The 18,661-nt window shown below is 32.8% G+C and overlaps 1 protein-coding gene across 6 annotated transcripts in view; it reads right to left on the reverse strand.

Moving 5' to 3' along the window:
* Window positions 1–588: 588 nt before the first annotated feature.
* LOC129985360 (uncharacterized) overlaps window positions 589–18,661 on the reverse strand; it is a 116,887-nt gene continuing 98,814 nt past the window's right edge. For all 6 annotated transcript variants that reach the window (XM_056095361.1, XM_056095363.1, XM_056095365.1 and 3 more), the window contains exons 4-7: window positions 14,289–14,467; window positions 12,701–12,977; window positions 3,060–3,284; window positions 589–2,132 (exon numbers count right to left, since the gene is read on the reverse strand). In XM_056095361.1, the coding sequence (XP_055951336.1) occupies window positions 1,980–2,132; window positions 3,060–3,284; window positions 12,701–12,977; window positions 14,289–14,467 (834 nt within the window). In that variant the 3' untranslated portion in view covers window positions 589–1,979. The remainder of the gene's footprint in view (window positions 2,133–3,059; window positions 3,285–12,700; window positions 12,978–14,288; window positions 14,468–18,661) is intronic.

Below are 18,661 nucleotides of genomic sequence, written 5' to 3' on the forward strand. Positions count from 1 at the left end.
GGGCTTCTTTTGATTGATTTCCTGCCCCAAGGCAGCCCTATCAATTCAACACAGTTCTGCAGTACTCTGATGAAACTACTGAAACCAATAAAAAACAAACTGTGAGAACTTCTCACACAACAAGTGATCATTCTCCATGACAATGCCCGCCCACACGTCTTTCGTGAAACCCAGACGACCTTAAAAAATTTCTGTTGAGATGTGTTGGACGCCTTGTGATTTCCAAATCTTCAGGCCATTTAAGAGAGAATTACAGTGGGCAAGTTTCCATTCGGATGACGAAGTGAAGGACGCTGTGCAGGGCTTCCTCAAGTATTAACCACCATCTTTCTAAAGCAAAGGCATAGACCTGCTACCTAAATGATGGGGCCTGTGTTTCAAAGCCCATGGCGATTTCTTTTTATTTCCAATACAGATATTCTTTTCATTCCACTTGTCAACTTTTCATTGGGTTAACCTTATAGAATAATTTATTTTCTAAATAGTCAAATTTATACTACTTTTATTTATAGGTATTTTATAGAAGAATAGCACGAATTAGATGTGTAAGCTTCGTTGCAAATTGTTAGTAAAAATAAACACAAGGCATTTAACATAAAAATTTTTTATTCTACAATAAACATTTGGAATGATTACAACAAAAACACAGACTATTTACAATTGTGCAGAAATGTTTTCATCAACCTATTTAAATTACGTTGAGGAAACATTCATTTACATAGGCAGATTGCTCATTTTAACTGCAACTGCGAGAACTGTCCTTCGATGTGTACAGTAGTGGACTTCCATCCCTAATTATGCAGTTTCTTTGTGAAGGTCGCAGGTTAAAGTCACTGTATTTGTTTATACTTCAAAGAAAAAGACTTGAATTAATTTTAAAGGATAAATAAAAGAGAAAGAAAGCCAATAGTGAAAATTATGCGTTATTATATTTTTCTTATTTTTATTTATTTGATTTCAAGAAAATTAATATTGCTTGGTTTTCAAGAAAGAAATTGATATTACTTGAACAGCAAAAGATATGTTTAAAGGTTTATGATTTCAATATCTAATACTTATATTCGTTTCACAATGACCGTCAGATCTGCATAAATTGTTTCATACTTATTTAATACAATTAAAAAATATTATTATTATTAACAGTATGTAATAATTTTTATTATTTAGTCAATCTAAAACTTGAGAGCACAACAAATATTTCTTTAGTACTGTACCATTATCGTTTTTGAAGAGGTTAAATTACATTGTCTAATTATTTAGCTTAGCTCCTTACTATAGAAAGAATCACACTATGGATAAGATCATCATGTTAAAAAGTATATTTTTGAAAATTGTTTAATGAATTAGAAAGAATTATGGTTGTAATATATATTTATACGTATGAATTCTAATCTTTTGTTCTTATTTATTGTCGAGGTGAAATTTATCTCTATATATGCACATAAATTTAATTTTACTTGAAGATTTATTTCAATAATAATGAAATAAAATTAATTAAATAACTTTTTAGCATTAAAATTTTTCCAAATACACTTGTTTCTTAAGAAATAAGAAAGGTAGCAGGAAGATGTTACTTGGAAATTTTATACGATTGTTTCTTCATTTTGTCTGAACTCTAATGCCCTTTAGATAAAATAAATTAATCGCAAACATCTAAGCATAATAATTCATTTTGAAAATAAAATTCCTTTTGGACTGAAAATCTCTTTCGAAAAAGAAATTCATTTGTTCTTAAGGAATTTCGAAAATAAACTGCGTGAATTCCAGTTGCCTTAAAGGAGGATTTATCTTTCGTTTTGAAATTTCATGCTACAAGAAAAAAAGGATAGATACATCTCCCCAATTTGTGAAATGTTTGTTCTGTTAAGCACAATCGAAAACCTCTATTAATAATCCAAGGACTGAGGTTGTTTTTGCCAATCGAAATCTCGAAATGACTTTTTCCCTTGTGTCTGTGGTTAATGTGTTTTCAAAGGGAATCAGTCATTTGGCCTGATTTTTCTGGTATGTTTTCTACAGTCCACGTTATACCACCAGTCGCAGATTCTTTTTTTCTGGTTGAAGATGGTACCGTTGGGGCAGAGGAAGCTGTGGCGAGGAGACAGGTTGCCACCTGGACACATGTGCCACACCTGTGAGAGGAAAGAAGTCATATAGGAATTCCTTCGAATCATGATTTGAAATTTATTTAAATATTACTTATTGAATTGTGTATAATCAAGTTTCCATTTAGGCAGGAAAAATATCCATGACTCAATCTATTTTTACCTTTTTATATTTAGTAAAAGCATATTGCAGTTAGAAAAAAACACATCACTCTTAAAATTTGGACGATTTTTAAGTTTAAGATCTCCCCGAATCTGACAATTTTAGATAATGCCGGGTTTACATTCGGCCAGTTAAAAGAAGGCCAGTAACCAACGCATGCGTAAAAAGACTAAAAAATGTTTTTCGGTCCATGGCAAGTAATTGTCTCGACGTGACAACAACATGTCTCTGTATTGTATTTTTTTTTCTTACTGCGCATGGATTTATAGAATTTGGAGATTTTTTTGGCTTGGAAAAATTGATCACTTATCATAGATTAATTCCGACATTCTTTGCTCTTTGTTCTTTCTTTGTGTGTGTGTGTCTTCTCATTTTTTTTTTGTCATTTTTTCCTATAGTTTTCCAAATTTAACTATGTTGACCTTTTTTATTTTTTATTTTACCATGTTTCTTTCTGTAAATATCCATCATTTTCATACAATGCACACTGAAAAAAGAAAAAATCAGGGACGCCAAAATGACAATTTATAGCCAAGCATAGAATGCCTGAATCTATCTGAATTGTGCCATATATAAATCAGTCCCCTTCTGCGCGTGCGATGCCTATTGTCCGTCTTATAATTGGCCGAGTGTAAACCCGGAATTAGGAAGGTCTTATGGCAATGCTGGTCATCTTATCCATGGTCATCTTTCATAATCCGAGTCAGAAATCTATAAATCAAACTGAGCTTCCTATGTTTCAATAAGTGGTATCATGTAATCTCACAACAAGACAAAAATTGGAAATTTACCTGGCAATCGGTATAGGGGTCGGCGTAGAGTCCCGGCTGAGGTCCGCAGTCGAAGTCCGTGTGAGGAATGTAGGTAAAGACAGGGAAATCTTCTCCCGGTATTCCTTTCCGAGCGAAAGCCGTGTATCGGGAAACGGGCTTCTTTCGCCGGCGTCCCCTGCGTCCCTCTACGTACTGCAAATCGTCTTCATCATCGTCCTCATCCTCTTTGCTATAGCGGTGCACCTGTAACATAAAAAAGTGGACATTAAGTGAAGGCGATTAGTACCAATAACGAAGCAAGTACCAAATGTTTATAAACGAATCTGTAAATTTAGTTTGGTTGTGTTAATTTTTTGTTTTAAAGCAACACTAAGGTTATTTTGGGACGAATCTCATAATTTGAACCCTGGTTAGATAATGAGAACGACACTTGAGCTGGCACTCCCCTTTTCCAACCTTTCGCGATTATATCAACTAAAATACCAAACAAAAAGAATATCAGCTTTTTTATTATTAAAGTGCAAAGCTATGATTAAGAAATTTATTTAAGTTAAGTATCAAGTAATATAAAGATGCATGAATCGTATTGCTTATATCATATCCATTTATTGTTTTCGTGTTAAAGTGTTAAAAAAAATTGTTTACCTTTCGACGTGTTAATGACTGTGCGCTAATGAGGGAAAGGGAAAGAACAAACCTTTTTTTTTATTATCATATTGCTCTAGCCGCTAATTTGAATCTTTTTTTAAAGCTATTTAGATTAATTTAGTTAGATTAAACGTTTTATAGAATTTCAAAGAAAGGAATGTTTTCCAGTGAAATGGAAACATTTTATATTCAAGTGATACAATAATCTACATCACGTTTGTTTAATCTTGGAATTCATTGTACAACTTAAGATAGAAAAAAAGGATAATGCATTAATTAAAAAAATTCAGGATAGAAATCCTTTTTCAAAATGGTCTGATGGAATTTAAATAATATAAACTTTTGCACAGCTTGTCACAGATTGTTAAATATCAATTTCACCAATCAAAGTCTTGACTTCTTTGATTGTCTGCTTATTATTCGGCTCATTTCGTTGCATTCTTTAAACCTTAATGCTGGTAAAAGCTTTTGTTTTTGACGCTCGTTTTCATACAATCCAAATATTCCGGGAACATGAGTCATTTATTAAAGCAAAATGGAATACTTGTTATTCATTTATTATTTGATTCTTTTCTATGGAAAAAAAATGAAGAGAATTGTTCTTTGCATAAAAAAAGAATTTATTTGAGAAAGATGAGAGTAAATGGAACAGTTGACAGATGCAAAATAGAGTTCGCATCATTTCCTCCATAAACTTGACAAACATCTTCTTCCTAGAGTATATTTTAAATGATCCATTTCCAGATATTTTTAATCACAGTTTTACCGTACTGTGTACAGATTAGTTTGAAGTGTCCTGTTAAGAATAACTATAAAGAAAAAGGAAAAGAAGGCTGTGGTCAGTCTTTGTAGAATCATTTTAAATATACTCTATATGCATTTTGGCACATGGAAAAACAAATGCCGCAACAAAGTTTTAAAAATTAAATATCCGGCAATTTTTTTACGAATTAAATTTTAACTTATTTTATTTAAATAAAATTTTTTAAATGATATTTATATTGTTGTTTAGCATCCATTGCTGCTTTTAATTCGCATATAACATTACGTGTATCATTGATTTATAATCCAATAAAATTTGAATTAATACCGAGATTTTCTCACCATATCATATATATATATATATACAGTGGTGGCCAAAAGTGTGGACATTTTTTGAAAGTTTCATGTTTTTCAACTTTGCGTGCTTGTAGAATATATTAATTTTCATTTAAATACAAATGTTTATATATAAAATTGAAGGTAATTTAATGTAGAATGTAATAACAAAAACAGTATTACAATATCTGTATTACAAAAAAAGTTACGCTCATTTTAGTTATATCTATCTTAGATTTGCATTTTTTTAAAGTGATACTTACGCAATCAATACTTATTAGGATAACCCTTATTTTTTAAGACAGTTTCACAGCGTCTTTTCATCGAGTGAGCGAGTGTTTGGAGTTCATCTTTCGTAATCGCATGGTGCCAAGAATCAATTATAGATTCAATAAGTTGTCTTTTATTGGATGGACGTTTTTTTCGTACAAGAATTTTCAAACACCGCCACAAATTTTCAATTGGGTTGAGATCAGGGCTCCTTCCTGGCCATGGTAATACATCTATGCCTTTATTTTGAAACCATGCTTTGCATACTTTTGCTGTGTGGCATGGAGCTGAATTCTGCTGAAAAATAAATGGTGCTATGTTGGAGAAGAAATCCCTGATGGAAGGTATCAATTTTGGTTCCAGGACAGTTCCGTTGTATTTTTTGGCATTCAGGATGCCATCAATCACTTGAATTTGGCCCACACCATCTGCAGACATACATGCCCAAATCACGGCATTTGTTGTTGCTTTTATAGTTGCTTCAATGTAATCAGGATGAAGCGCTTCACCTACTCTACCATCTGCCTATTTTCTTCCATCACTACCAAAGAGCAATATTTTAGTCTCATCGCTCCAGATTACTTGCTTCCATTGATTGTCTGACCATTTAATGTGTTCTTTTGCCCACTTAATTCGTTTTTCGCGTTGCTTTTGATTTAAATATGGTTTTTTCCTTGGAATTCTAGCTTGTAGTCCAAATCCTGATAACCTTCTTCTTATTGTTCTTGAAATTACTGCAATACACGCTGCATTCATTTCACATCTAATGGCTTCTGATGAAATTTTTCTATCTTGAAGGTATAGCCGTTTAATTTTTCTATCGGCAGTAGCACTTGTGCATTTTTTTCGGCCTGATTTGATCTTATTTTCCACTGATTTCGTTTTTTCATAACGTAAACAGAACTTTCGTACACCAGAACAAATCACTTAGCCACCAACTTGTCTAGCAATTTCAGCATAAGAGAGGCCATTTTCTCTCAATATGACAATTAGGCTTCTTTTTGTCGATGTCCAATCAGTTCTTCTTGTTGGTGACATTGTTTAAAATTAGTTTAATTAAAAAAAAGATTTAAAATATTCAAAAATAGCAATATTCTATTTAATTGTACTAGTATGCATCATTTCGCAAAATATTTCCACAAGAATAACTCTTTTACCATGCAAATAACCTAAACTATAGTTACACACATTTGATGGGTCCTCAGAACAGTGTTTGTGATTGGCTAGTACGCTTTTATTACAAAACACGTCATTATTCAAAACGATTTGTGTTTGTTTGTTCTACTAAAATGAGCGTAACTTTTTTTATAATACAGATATTGTAATACTGTTTTTATTATTACATTCTACATTAAATTACCTTCCATTTTATATATAAACATTTGTATTTAAATGAAAATTAATATATTCTACAAGCACGCAAACTTTAAAAACATGAAGCTTTCAAAAACTGTCCACACTTTTGGCCACCACTGTATATATATATATATATATATATATATATATATATATATATATATATATATATATATATATATATATATATATATATATATATATATAACATTATTTGTTGTGAAGTATGATGCAGTTTGAAGACAGTGAAGAAGATACTTTTAATTTTTGTGACGTCGTTTTATTTCATTTTGAAGAAGCAAGCATATGTACAAGCGATGAGCACACAGAGCGACAGAAAAGGAATAAGGGAAAAGCTCTTGGACATTTTATCCCTGGTCTTATATAACCTATGATTTTGATAGGGAAAACATTTCTTTACAGTGCTAAGGTATTATGAGATTTCAATAGGGATTTTCGTTACATGCGCGGAGAAGATAGGGAAAACACAGGGAGATTTTAAAAAAGAATTTGCCTGATCAGCGGTATTTTATCTCTTCCCGCGTAGTGTGGGAAAAGTTAGTTTTAGCTGATTCAACAATTTAACAAAGCTTCTCTTGAATAAATTAAGTAGAGACAGTGGAATTGGATCACGAAATAAGAGAATATTTTAGAATAAAGTTACTATGGGCTAAATTAAGATAAAATCTTGAAAATTAATTAAATTGAAATTAGAGTTAAAATATCATTACATATATATAATGTAAAACACATATTTTTCGTAGGATTAATTAAATAAAAAAAGGTGGAAAAAAGAAAAAATGGATCAGGAAATAAAGAGACCATTTTAAAATGTTAATATGGGTTAAATTAAAATAAAATTTAGGAAATTAATTAGGATTTAAATTAGATATAAAAGTATCATTACACACACAATATATATATGTAATGATATTTTAAACTTTAGTTTCAATTTAATTAATTACCAAGGTTTTATCTTAATTTAGTCCATAGTAACTTTATTCTAAAATATTCTCTTATTTCGTGGTCCAATTCCACTGTCTCTATTTAATTAATTCAAGAGAAGCTTTATAAAATTGCTGAATTGGCTAAAAGCTTAACCTTCCCACACTCCGCGAGAAGGGGTGGAAAATGTCCAGTTAGTATATTCTTTTTTAAATATCCCTGCGTTTCCCTTACTTGTGATGGACATGCGTCAGAAATCCCTATCAGAATCTTATTAAAATATTAGCACTATGAAGAAATTATTTTCCCTATCAAAATCTCAGGTTATATAAGACGAGGGATAATTTATTTCCTTTTCAACTTCTGCTTTTGTGTCGCGCTGTGGAAGACATGCCATGTCCGCGCCTTCTTGTAAATAATCATGCCTGCCTCCTGAGAGAGAATAAATCGAACTTTAACAAAATACAAAATCTCTTCAATGTCTTCGAAACTGCATCCTGCTTCACATAAAATAATGCTCATATATATATAATCCTTTTTACGATGCCCTGAATAACGACACTTTCATTCCAATCATTCAGCATAAGAAATTTCTTAGAATAGAAACATGTGTAATAAATTACTCTGTTGAAATTTACTAAAAAAGTTTTTGCAAAATTTGATTGACACTTCAATCATTGTAATAAATAAATCCAACGTTTAAAGAAAGTCAAAAATCCAGATAAAATGTTGTGGGAAAACTACTGTTCTATATTGCTATCCCAATCGACCTTCTGAAGACACAAGGTGTGGTCTTCTGCGTCTTCCTTGCGCTCTCAATCGGGAGCGGAGGACCTCCCTCTGTGAATCGTTTTCTTTTCCTCTTCCGGCTTTTCTGAGCAGACGATTCTGAGACTCAGTAATATAGGTCACGGATGGCTTTCCTCCTCTATTTCTTCAGTCTGATTTCGTTGAGCATCCCATTTGCATCTGTTATTGTGTGATTAATTGTCGCAAATTTATCTTCTTCTCGGCGCGCTAAAAGATCCATTTCCAATCCAATTAGGGATCTGAGCATCTCTTTAAGAAATGAACGGTATTGAAACTATTAAACAATCTCGAGGACAAGGAAAAAGAAAAGAGGGACAAAGAGATTTATGAGTTCGAAAAATGAAATTAATTTCACTTCACAGCAGCAGTTGATTTTTAACGGCTATTGTTTTCGATGATTTTATTTCTTTTTTTTCTCCCTTTCATCATTAACATGGGTTTGTTTTGGTTTGGTTCATGTTGTTTGTATCTCTTTGAGTAGTCCATCTATGGTAATGACGATCATTCGGTTTCTTTTAGTTTGGGTGTGGTGATTTTGCTATCTTGATTGTTCCCTTTCAGTTAACCATCCATGGCAGTATCGTTTGTTTGGGTTCAGCGATCGGTGTTACAGCTTGGCAAACATAACTTTCTGACAAATGTTTTAGTTTCTTCACAGAATTTTCTTTTCAAAGAATATTTATACAGAAAATAATTAGCAACATAACGATTAAAGAAAATCGCAATTCCAGTTAATTGATTCCAGGAATTATATACATTAACTGTAAACATAAAAAATTCATTAAAACATATTCATTTTAGCATAAAAAAAGTTATTCGAAATTTCTTCGTTGCATTGAGGCGTTATAACGCATATATGCTCTTCTGTTATGGAATTTCTTATATTTAAGTCATTATTTTTTAGTTCTGCTTCTGAAAGTATAAACCGACAGACGGTAAACCATTTGGCAAATTCGGCTCCCAATTTGATCGCTCTCTGCGCTTTAGATGATGTCGGTGAATTCCAGTAGAGGATTTCACTGTAGACTGCTGTCGGAGGATTCCATATTCGAAATTCCAATTTCGTGAAGAACCCTCATGTAAGTGAGACAGAAGCACATTAAATCCATCAAGATAAAACATCCTCCCTCTCATCTGGCGCAGAAATTTTGGGAAATGGAGGGTGTAGGTTCAGATCTCGTCAAAATCACGAAGTTGATACCAAAACAGTCATTATGCTATTTCTAAATGGGTTGCAAATATGATACAACTAAAACTAAACACCACTATAAGGTTCTGTGCCAGGGGAGATATGCGTGATTTTGGAGCTTTGAAAACGTTGACAGGAGCTGTTACCGATTAACGACTTATTATTCCATAACATTGACCAAATATAGTGGCTAAAACGACCTTGAGTTAAAATATGCTACTGGTATTTCAACCAAATCTTTGAGAGAGTCGATTCAAGGGATGCATGTTCGCATGCCATAAAGCATCTAAATTTACATTATCTTACGCTGTCATCTTATGTTCCCCTTCTGTCAGCCTGCGGAATGCAGAATGAATTCATAAATATTGATTCATTGATGTGTACATTCATTGATGTGTACCTATAATTCAATTCGGTACACATCAATGAATTAAATTAACTTTTCTTGGTTTAATGAACATATCAATTTTTTAACCAACAAAATAGTGAAAATTTCACACAACGTTCTGTAATAATTTAGTTAGACTGCTTTGTTTACTTTGGAACCGTTCATACACTCAACAAAACCTATTGTTTATTCACTATTTTATATTGGTCAGGTGAGTCTCACATTATTCCATTTCGGTTTTCGGTAATTTTTCTCACATTATTCCATTTCTAATAATATACACCTAATAATATACTGTGAAAAATTTTGTTGTAACCCCAAATGAATATATAATTTAAAAAGATAACGAAGTATCTTTTATATTGTACAGTTATACAATAAGAAACAACTTTCTAGAAATTTTAATACGTTTGTTTGTAAAGTTTTGATGAAATGTTCCGAATTAATTTGCAAGTCTTAAATTATTACTTCTAATTCCGCAGTAAAATATTTCGATTTTAATATATTTAGAAGTAACAGCTGAAGTGGCACATAATTTTGTTTGTAGAAAAACCAGGATTCCATATATTAAATTTCTGCATTTAAAACGAAACCAATGGAATTTTCTGAATCAATAGACTAAAATTCTGCCGAGCTATTTAGAACTGAGAAATATCTTTTTCATTGATGCTGCTGCTGTTCATTGCCTTTCATATAGTAGATATTAACTTCAGTTGTTATTGGTTACGTCTTATTTTTGATCAGAGGCTAGAAGACTGCATGAGCACCTAAACAGCCTAAAGGGACTTCTCTTTCAATTGTTAGAAAGAAGAGAGGCGATTTTTCTATTTCTCTATCAAAATTCTTCAATTTAAAACTGGAATTAGCTAAGCTTGGAATGAAAATATAGAATAAAGATGACTTCCTCCTTTTATTTCCAGCAGTGAATTTAGGCATTTGCGGTCATAGACAGTCTATATTGTAAAGCCCCTCTTAATGCAGACTACCTTAACTGTAATAAACTTGTCGATTTAATTCATGCTTCAATGCATTTTTGATGTAATCAATATATTAATTATTTATTTAGATTAATTTGGTACAATTTGGTTTTAATGTCAACCAAAAAGCATCAAGAAAAAATTTCGCCAAATTATAAAAATATACTCAAGTACATTATTATTTATTATGAAAAATTTTGAATGTATGATATAATTCGATGACTGAAATCTCCAAACTGGCGAAATTATTTCTTGGCGCTTTTTGAATGACGTTACAGCCGACAAGTACCAATTCTTTTTTATTTAGTAACTTTTTGAAAAGGTTTTTTATTTATTTACTAAGACTTAAGAGTGTACGGCATCCAAGGGGTATACAATTACGTTCATAAGCAGTTAGGCGTTTATAGAATTAGCAGTAATTAAGTTAACGTAATGATATAGATAGGAACTGAACATTTACGCTTGGCAAAATATTATTACGCTGGTGTTTTATAACTCATAGAATTAAAAAATTTTCAAATTTATTTATTTGGCAAATTGGTTAATAACAGTCTTTTATAGGAACCGTTTGCTTCTCAGCTCAGTGGCCTTCAAAAGCTGCTTAAACTGCCTAATTGGAAATCTATCATTTTTCGAAATTTTCTCTCCTAAGCCGGAACCGTTTTTTATTATACATGCTATCTAATGACCTTGAATCAGTTGAAGAAAGGTGCTAATTCCAGCTCAGAAAGTATTTTTTAAAAAAATCTTGGATCAAATCCTATCCCACAAAGAGATTCAACCTCCCTTCGCTGACAGTAAAACTTTTTGGCAATAAATAGATTAAATCAATAAAGAAATAGGGTTGGGCTGATACCCAATTTTGCTGTATCAGGTTGATACTGATACTTGATTATACATGACACTTTTTAAACTTATAGAACCAATAGGTTGATTTTTTGTTTGTTTGTCGAAAGGAAACTGGTTCTTGAACACTTACGCCGAGATTGGTATCTGATATTGATACAAATAGGATTCCAAGTTGGGATTTCGTCTCTTTGTAAAAGATATTGATGACGATCTGCCGGTAGTCTTGATTTTGACAGTCATTGACAAATGGGTGAGAAGAGGAATGCAAATACTTGGTTATAAACTATTGGTATATGAGAAGGAGGTGATTCTTCAGTGGTCTGTGTACCGATATTTAAGGAGATTCTACTAATGGTTGGAAATGAAATATGTATAGTTAAAAAAACATTACGTATGTTCATTGCATCACCAAAGAAAGATAGTGATCTAGAATATATCAATCTATTATTTTGTATCAGAATGAAATATAGTATCACCTGACTGAAAACGAATGAAGTCGACGAGATTACCAATCAGTATCAATCGAGTCGAAAAACTAATATCGAGTGCCTGATATTCATATTTTGTGCTATTTTTATGTACTTGGTACTTTTGCGCACCTGTTACAAAGTATCAGGTTGTTATAGCATTACTCAACCCTGTAAAGAAATCAAAGTGAATGTTATATTTATAATTATTCTGCAAATATTCCAGCTTTCATTTGTTAGATTAGTAATTATTTTTTTTTCAAATTATAAAACATTGCGCCAAAAATTTATTATTAAATTAAAAAAAAATTATCTTATTTAATTTCTGAGCTCACAAAATATGCAAACACTTGCAAAATCAGTTCATTTTAAGCCCTGTTCAGAACGGCCTGTTGCCTTTACAGATATGGTCGTAAAGCTGCCTACTGATTCATTGTAGGACCACCTCCGCCCGTGGACGTCGGTCGGAAGCTTCCCGCAAATTGTCGGTAAAATGAACAGGCATCAAATAAAATAACCCGGAGGACCACAAGAGAGGGGAAAGTGGGTAAAATGTGCATCGGAACGGGGTTTCAGAAAAAGATCCAAACTATCAGAGTTCATGTTTAGGTTTCCAGAAATAAAGCATTCTGGTGTAGTTGAAACTTTGGAAAGAGCCTTACCTTTCTCCTGCGAGGGACGCTGGACAGAAGTTGGAGGTCGGTCTTTTTGAAATTGAGGGGTGGCTCCGTGGAGACGGGACGCCGGATGGAGGGTTTGGGCACAAAACCATCCAGACTGTAGATGGCAGGGCGCGTCGGCTTGGGCTGCAGCAGCTTCAGCAGCACCTGTGGCTCTGGGGTGGTGGGCGTTGGGATGCGGAAGCGCTTGGCGACGGGTCGGGAACGCTGGGGCCACACCACCGACAGAGGGCTTTCGGACGCCTCCTCTGCGCGACGTCTGTAAGATAATCGCAGAGAAATAATTATGCTTTTTGAAGACGAACTTTCGAAATATTGAATTAATTTCACTGATATGAGGTTTAGGAGAAAAAAAAATACCACTCTGTGCGAAAATTAAAATTTGAAAATCCATCCAGTAAAAAAAAAAATTTAGTATTGTACAATTCTAAAAGGTACATAAAATCTGGACACTATTTTATAAAGAAATAAACAGTGGATTTTAAAAATGTGGTATTAGGATCTTCTATGAGACATGATGATGATGTTGAAGTTGTTTGTAAAAACTATAAACTTTTCGCCCTAAAGCACAGACATTTAATCAAAAATGTAATTTAGATATGAGACAATCACACCATGAAAACATGAGTGCTTCGTTTTCTAAATAACAAGTGGAAATGAGTAAAATCTGAATGCCATGCACAACTGAAATTGGTAGTCTTCCTGTTTACTAAGTGTAACTGGTGTTTTAAGGTAATTTGGTATCTTTGGCATTGCAAGTTTATTTGGGTTGATTTCTAAGTCTTATTGTATATTCTTTATATTAGTTTCATGGGTAAAGATTGATAATGTGCAAATCGAGTTCATCTTTGCCAGAAAAAGAATTGTTAGGAATTAGGATTCTTATAAGAAGATTCAAGAAATAGAGAACTCCGGCTGCCGAATAAAAGAAATACTTTACAGACTTTTAACATTAAAAAGAGATGGTGCGACCAAATTTGTTTTTCTGCAATGTCATTTAAACTTTACCGAAAATAAGGCAAATATGTGCAATAATAAAATTGAGGGTCCATGCCAAACATTTTTCTTTGACTGGTTATATGGTCTAATAAAATGAACATTCAAGTATGCAATGTCCTTTATTAAAAGTGTCGAATAAGTACATTTATATTATTGACTGGTTGATTGACTGAATGTCTTTTATGAAATTGAAATGATGAAACACTGACTTCCAGATGCAATAGATAAATCTTTCTTGCTTTCCGTTATAGTTTGTTATTTCAGTTAAATGTGATGTGTAAATGGAAAAAATAATAAAAATTGGGAAAGAGGAGAATTATACAATAATTCAGATTGCAAATCAAAATGAACCCTTGTCTGGATTCTGAATCAATCGGAAGCATAATTCCCTAACAGCAAGTTCTATTTATACCATATTTATATAATATTTACTAGGTTAAATAGAAATATCAGACACAGACGGTAAGGTCTGTAAATTACGAAATAATGGTTGCTAAATATGGGGATGTCAGATTTGTAGCAATAAATTTCTTAAGAAGAAATTGAGCGCTATGAAATGAAATAGACTTACTTTTCATCATCTTCTTTGGCAACAGTTATATTGGCAGCAAAGGTCTCCTCGTCAGTGGGTATGGGAGGTTCTGTGGTAGTTCGCGGTCGACCACGGAAGGAGGCCAGCTTACCTCCCCATGGAGAGGGTAAGCGCCTTGGGATGCCAATGCTCGCTTGAGGTGTTAGTCCTCGGCTCACCTAGAAGAAAAAAATACTCACATGTACCTATTTTTCTCCCAAAAAGTTTATTGGGACATATTTTAAGAAGATATCGTATTTTTCGTTGAGAAATAATCCATTTTTCTTGATGGACGAAAATATTTTCATTTATTTACATAAAAGCAATACCATAAGATTTTACTTAAACTTATTTATGTAAGATCATGTTATAACCTTGGAATATAGTTTCAATTTATCTTGATTTAATTTGCTACCATTTGAAGCATAATCATAAATTTCCAAACACAAATTTATAATTTAAATTTCTTGTAAAAGATTTGCAATTGCCAATTAGTCTTTTACGTTCATTAACACATATTCAAATTCTAATATGTTTCCTTCATGATCTATGCCATAAATTTCTAAACTTGGAATTCTAATCCGAATTTATCACAAAAGTATTGGCCACGTCCAGGAACAGGATGATGCTTATATTTAAGATGAGTTTACACTCGGCCGGTTATAAGAAGACCAGTAGGCAATGCATTGAAAGGCTGAAAATTGCTGTTCGGTCCATGGCAAGTACTTGTCCCGACGGTCCAAAATTATGCCACTGCATTGCATTTTTTTCTTACTGACTGCACATGCGTTTGTAGAATTTGGCGGGTTTTTTTTTTTCTTGAAAAAATTGATCGCTTATCATAGACTAATTCCGATATTTTTTGCTCTTTGTCCTTTCTGATGCGAGGTTGTATTTTTAAATTTCATTTGCCATTTTTTTCTATGGTTTTCCAAATTTAGATATCTTGACCTTATTTTTATTTTACCATGTTTCTTTATGTAAATATCCATCATTTTAATACGATACGCATGAAAAAGAAAAATTCAGGGATGTCGAAAACGGCAATTTATAGTCAAGCATGGAATGACTGAATCTGTCTTATGAAATTGTGGCAAACATAAATCAGTCCCTTTCGGCGCATGCGTTGTTTTACTGGCTGTCTTATAACTAGCCGAGTGTAAACCCACCTTAACTGAATACTAAAAATATTTATTAATTTCACGCGAGTATATTTCGCACATCCATCATAAGGTGTTGAGATGAATCAATTTTTATCATTTATAGGATTTAAATAGATATCCACAGTGCAATTAGCAGAAAACGTGTAAAAAATATGACACCTCAGCACATCGGAATAAAAAATAAGTTAATTTTTGTGTAAACTATCATAACAGATTTTATTTCAGTAAATATCTTAAAAGAAAATGATGATTGCTTCTGTTATGAATTTCACTAGCTTATTCCAGGAATCATGTTGTAATGAAATGCAATTGAAGTATATACATTTATTTCTGGTGCCGCAACAGCTTTTAGCAACCTCCACATAATTATCATGGTAATACGAGAAAAGTAATCAAATGCCTGATTTTAACAGTTTTCATCGTCATCATTTGACCTATGTATAAATTAAATCCCAAGACATTAAAAATGTCTTCAGAATTATGCCTCGCAATCTAATAATAATGATTTCTTAAAATCGTTGAAAGCTAATATCTTTTTGTGCCTTTTGAGCTGTGTGGAAAGCGACACTCGAAGTCATTGGCAAGGGTCAGTGGGAGGAGGCTGACCGATTTCGTTACTGCCCTCCACCCGGCTTTCTGCACCCTGCCACTGCTTGCCCACTGTCTGCCGGCACCGAAAGTACGACCTTCGCATGCGTGGCCAATTAATTCCGAATTACGGATTGAAATCTATTGGTGAATCTACTGCAATATTTTTTATACAAATTGAAATCAATTCACGGTCACGTGATAACACACACATTTTTGCATCGATTGTGGATTTTGCATTATGAAAAAGGATGTGATGTCGCAGTACAACAAAAGAAAACGTACAATTAAAAAAGATGACAATTCAGTTTGTCATGTGATTATTACGTTACACGAAAAGATTCCATTGAAATATCGAATCATGTGATCTTAACATTAAGACAGAGCTGCAGTGGCATTTTAGTACAGTTACAGTTTCGAGGTCAGGTTCGTATTCCACCAAATATCCCCTAAGTGTATATTAAATTATTTGGTGCGCTTTAAATTCATCGTATATAAATTCCTCTACCATTGAAGACAGACCATTCATCTATATCCTGCTACAACCTTCTAAGATTGTGAGATTATTTTCGTTTCTCATGTCATCACTAAGAATATAAGCGCGAAGTGTGTTTTTAGTCTTTTCCATTCACTCCGCGGTGTCCGATTTCATCCATATGACAGTTGCCAAAGATTTACGTTAAATTATGATACATTTGTACGTACATTATCCTATGATTTCCAAGTTAATTGTTATTTATTTATGGAAAAACAGATTTCTTTTCTCTTGTATTCGAAGTATACTAAGAGAAAGAATTATAATCATTATAAGAAAAAATAATAATTCGAACACGAGATTTCTACGCATTTTCACGTTTTAGTTCCCATTTTCGAAAAATAGTTTTTTGGAATTGTATTTATCTGTCTATGAACAAGATAGCACAAAAACACTTTAAGCCAATGAGGGGGGGGGGCTCGTTGTAAGATCTCGAAACAGGAGGGTTTCAGGTTCGAGATCCGGTTCCACCGAAGAACCGCAATGTAACTGGGCCTGTTGCACGCAAAATCCGTCGGCACCAAATGTCCTCCCGCTGGCATGGCTTGGACGCTTGGAAGATGGGGTGGCAGCTCAATCATCGCCTTGTCATCTAACAGCGGAATGTAAAATGTTCCTTGGCATGACAAGTTTATTAGAAGAGTATGCGAGAAAGTTTTGGGAAGACCACAGCTTCTGGTTACTTATTGCCATATTTGTTGGATTATTAAGATATCCATTGTAAGAAACAATTTTTTCGTGTGTCATCTTCTAATATGTATTTCACTTTAATAAAAGGAGGAAATTATTGAATGAAGAATTTGCTGGTTTGTAGCATCAACTGTTGCAGTCTGTGCTTAACATTTTTATATCAAGCAATTTACAGAAAGAATAAAAGCCTTAAAATGCTTCCGTGTTAATAAAAGTGAAGATAAAAATTTTCCGGATTGCCAGTTCTTCCACTTCAAAATCATAATCGTTCGGTAAAATTGAATGTCCTGACAACAAAAATTTGTGATCAATGATATTTATTTTATTGTCACTGGACTGAACAATCGGTGTTGGAAGTAAACATATTATTATCGAAACACAAAATTAAGATATACTTTTTATTATATATGAAATACTGTACAACATTTCATTATCAAAGATTTTCATTATCAAAGATAGATAGATAGAAACACCTTAGATTTCAGACATGATGTCAAACGGCCACATTTGCTTCACCATGCAGCACCCGGAGCTAAATTTTGCCTTAATATATTCGATCAAAAATAATTTGTATCTAAGATGGACTTGCTCCACTTTCAAAATAAACAGATTTTTAATACTGTAAAGAGCTAAAACTTCCATCTCCAAAATAATAGAATTTAAATTTTTTTAACTTTAAATTGTTTACGTATAAAAAAGATCATAACAAGTTTTATCTATAACTACCATTATCTCTATTTTTTTTTCTTTCAAAAAGGGATTTGCCTCACTTTCAAAATAAACGGCTCATACATAAAACGCTAACGTACGTGGCACAGAAATCGAGCTTATTACTAATTATCGAATGGCAACAGTCAAATATAAACAAAACATCCTATGAATTTCAGATTGTTTCATTTACTAAACATTTTTGCAGCTGTACTGAATCAAATGCATCTGTTGAACATCGGTACTGATGTTGCACGATGTTTTCTGGTTCCCATTTTAGTTTTTCTTGAATATCTTTAAAACTCCCCTGTTCTCACACTACACGCTTACATTAAATTACAGAATATAAAATTCCGTACATTTTCAAGCTTTTATTTTTCTTCAATATTTTTGCAAATATGGGTTCTAAAGTACTTTTTCGTTTTCAGTCATTTACGACCCCCTAGATTATCAAATTCGCAAGTTACCAGCATGAAAAGGAATTTTTAAGAATGTGATTTCACTTATAAAGAATTCATAGTTGAAACAGCATTTGCTATTTTTTTATTAATTTTTTTGCAGTTTCCAACAGTTTGACTCCCTCTATTTTTTCGATTTTCACCTACTAAACGTCGTTCGGGACCCCATGCTGTCTGGTGATTCTTTATCCACTTGATGCCTACTATCACCCCTCTGAATTTGTTGATCGT

This window comes from Argiope bruennichi, chromosome 9 (assembly GCF_947563725.1).
Source record: "Argiope bruennichi chromosome 9, qqArgBrue1.1, whole genome shotgun sequence".
Classification (NCBI taxonomy): Eukaryota; Metazoa; Arthropoda; class Arachnida; order Araneae; family Araneidae; genus Argiope; species Argiope bruennichi.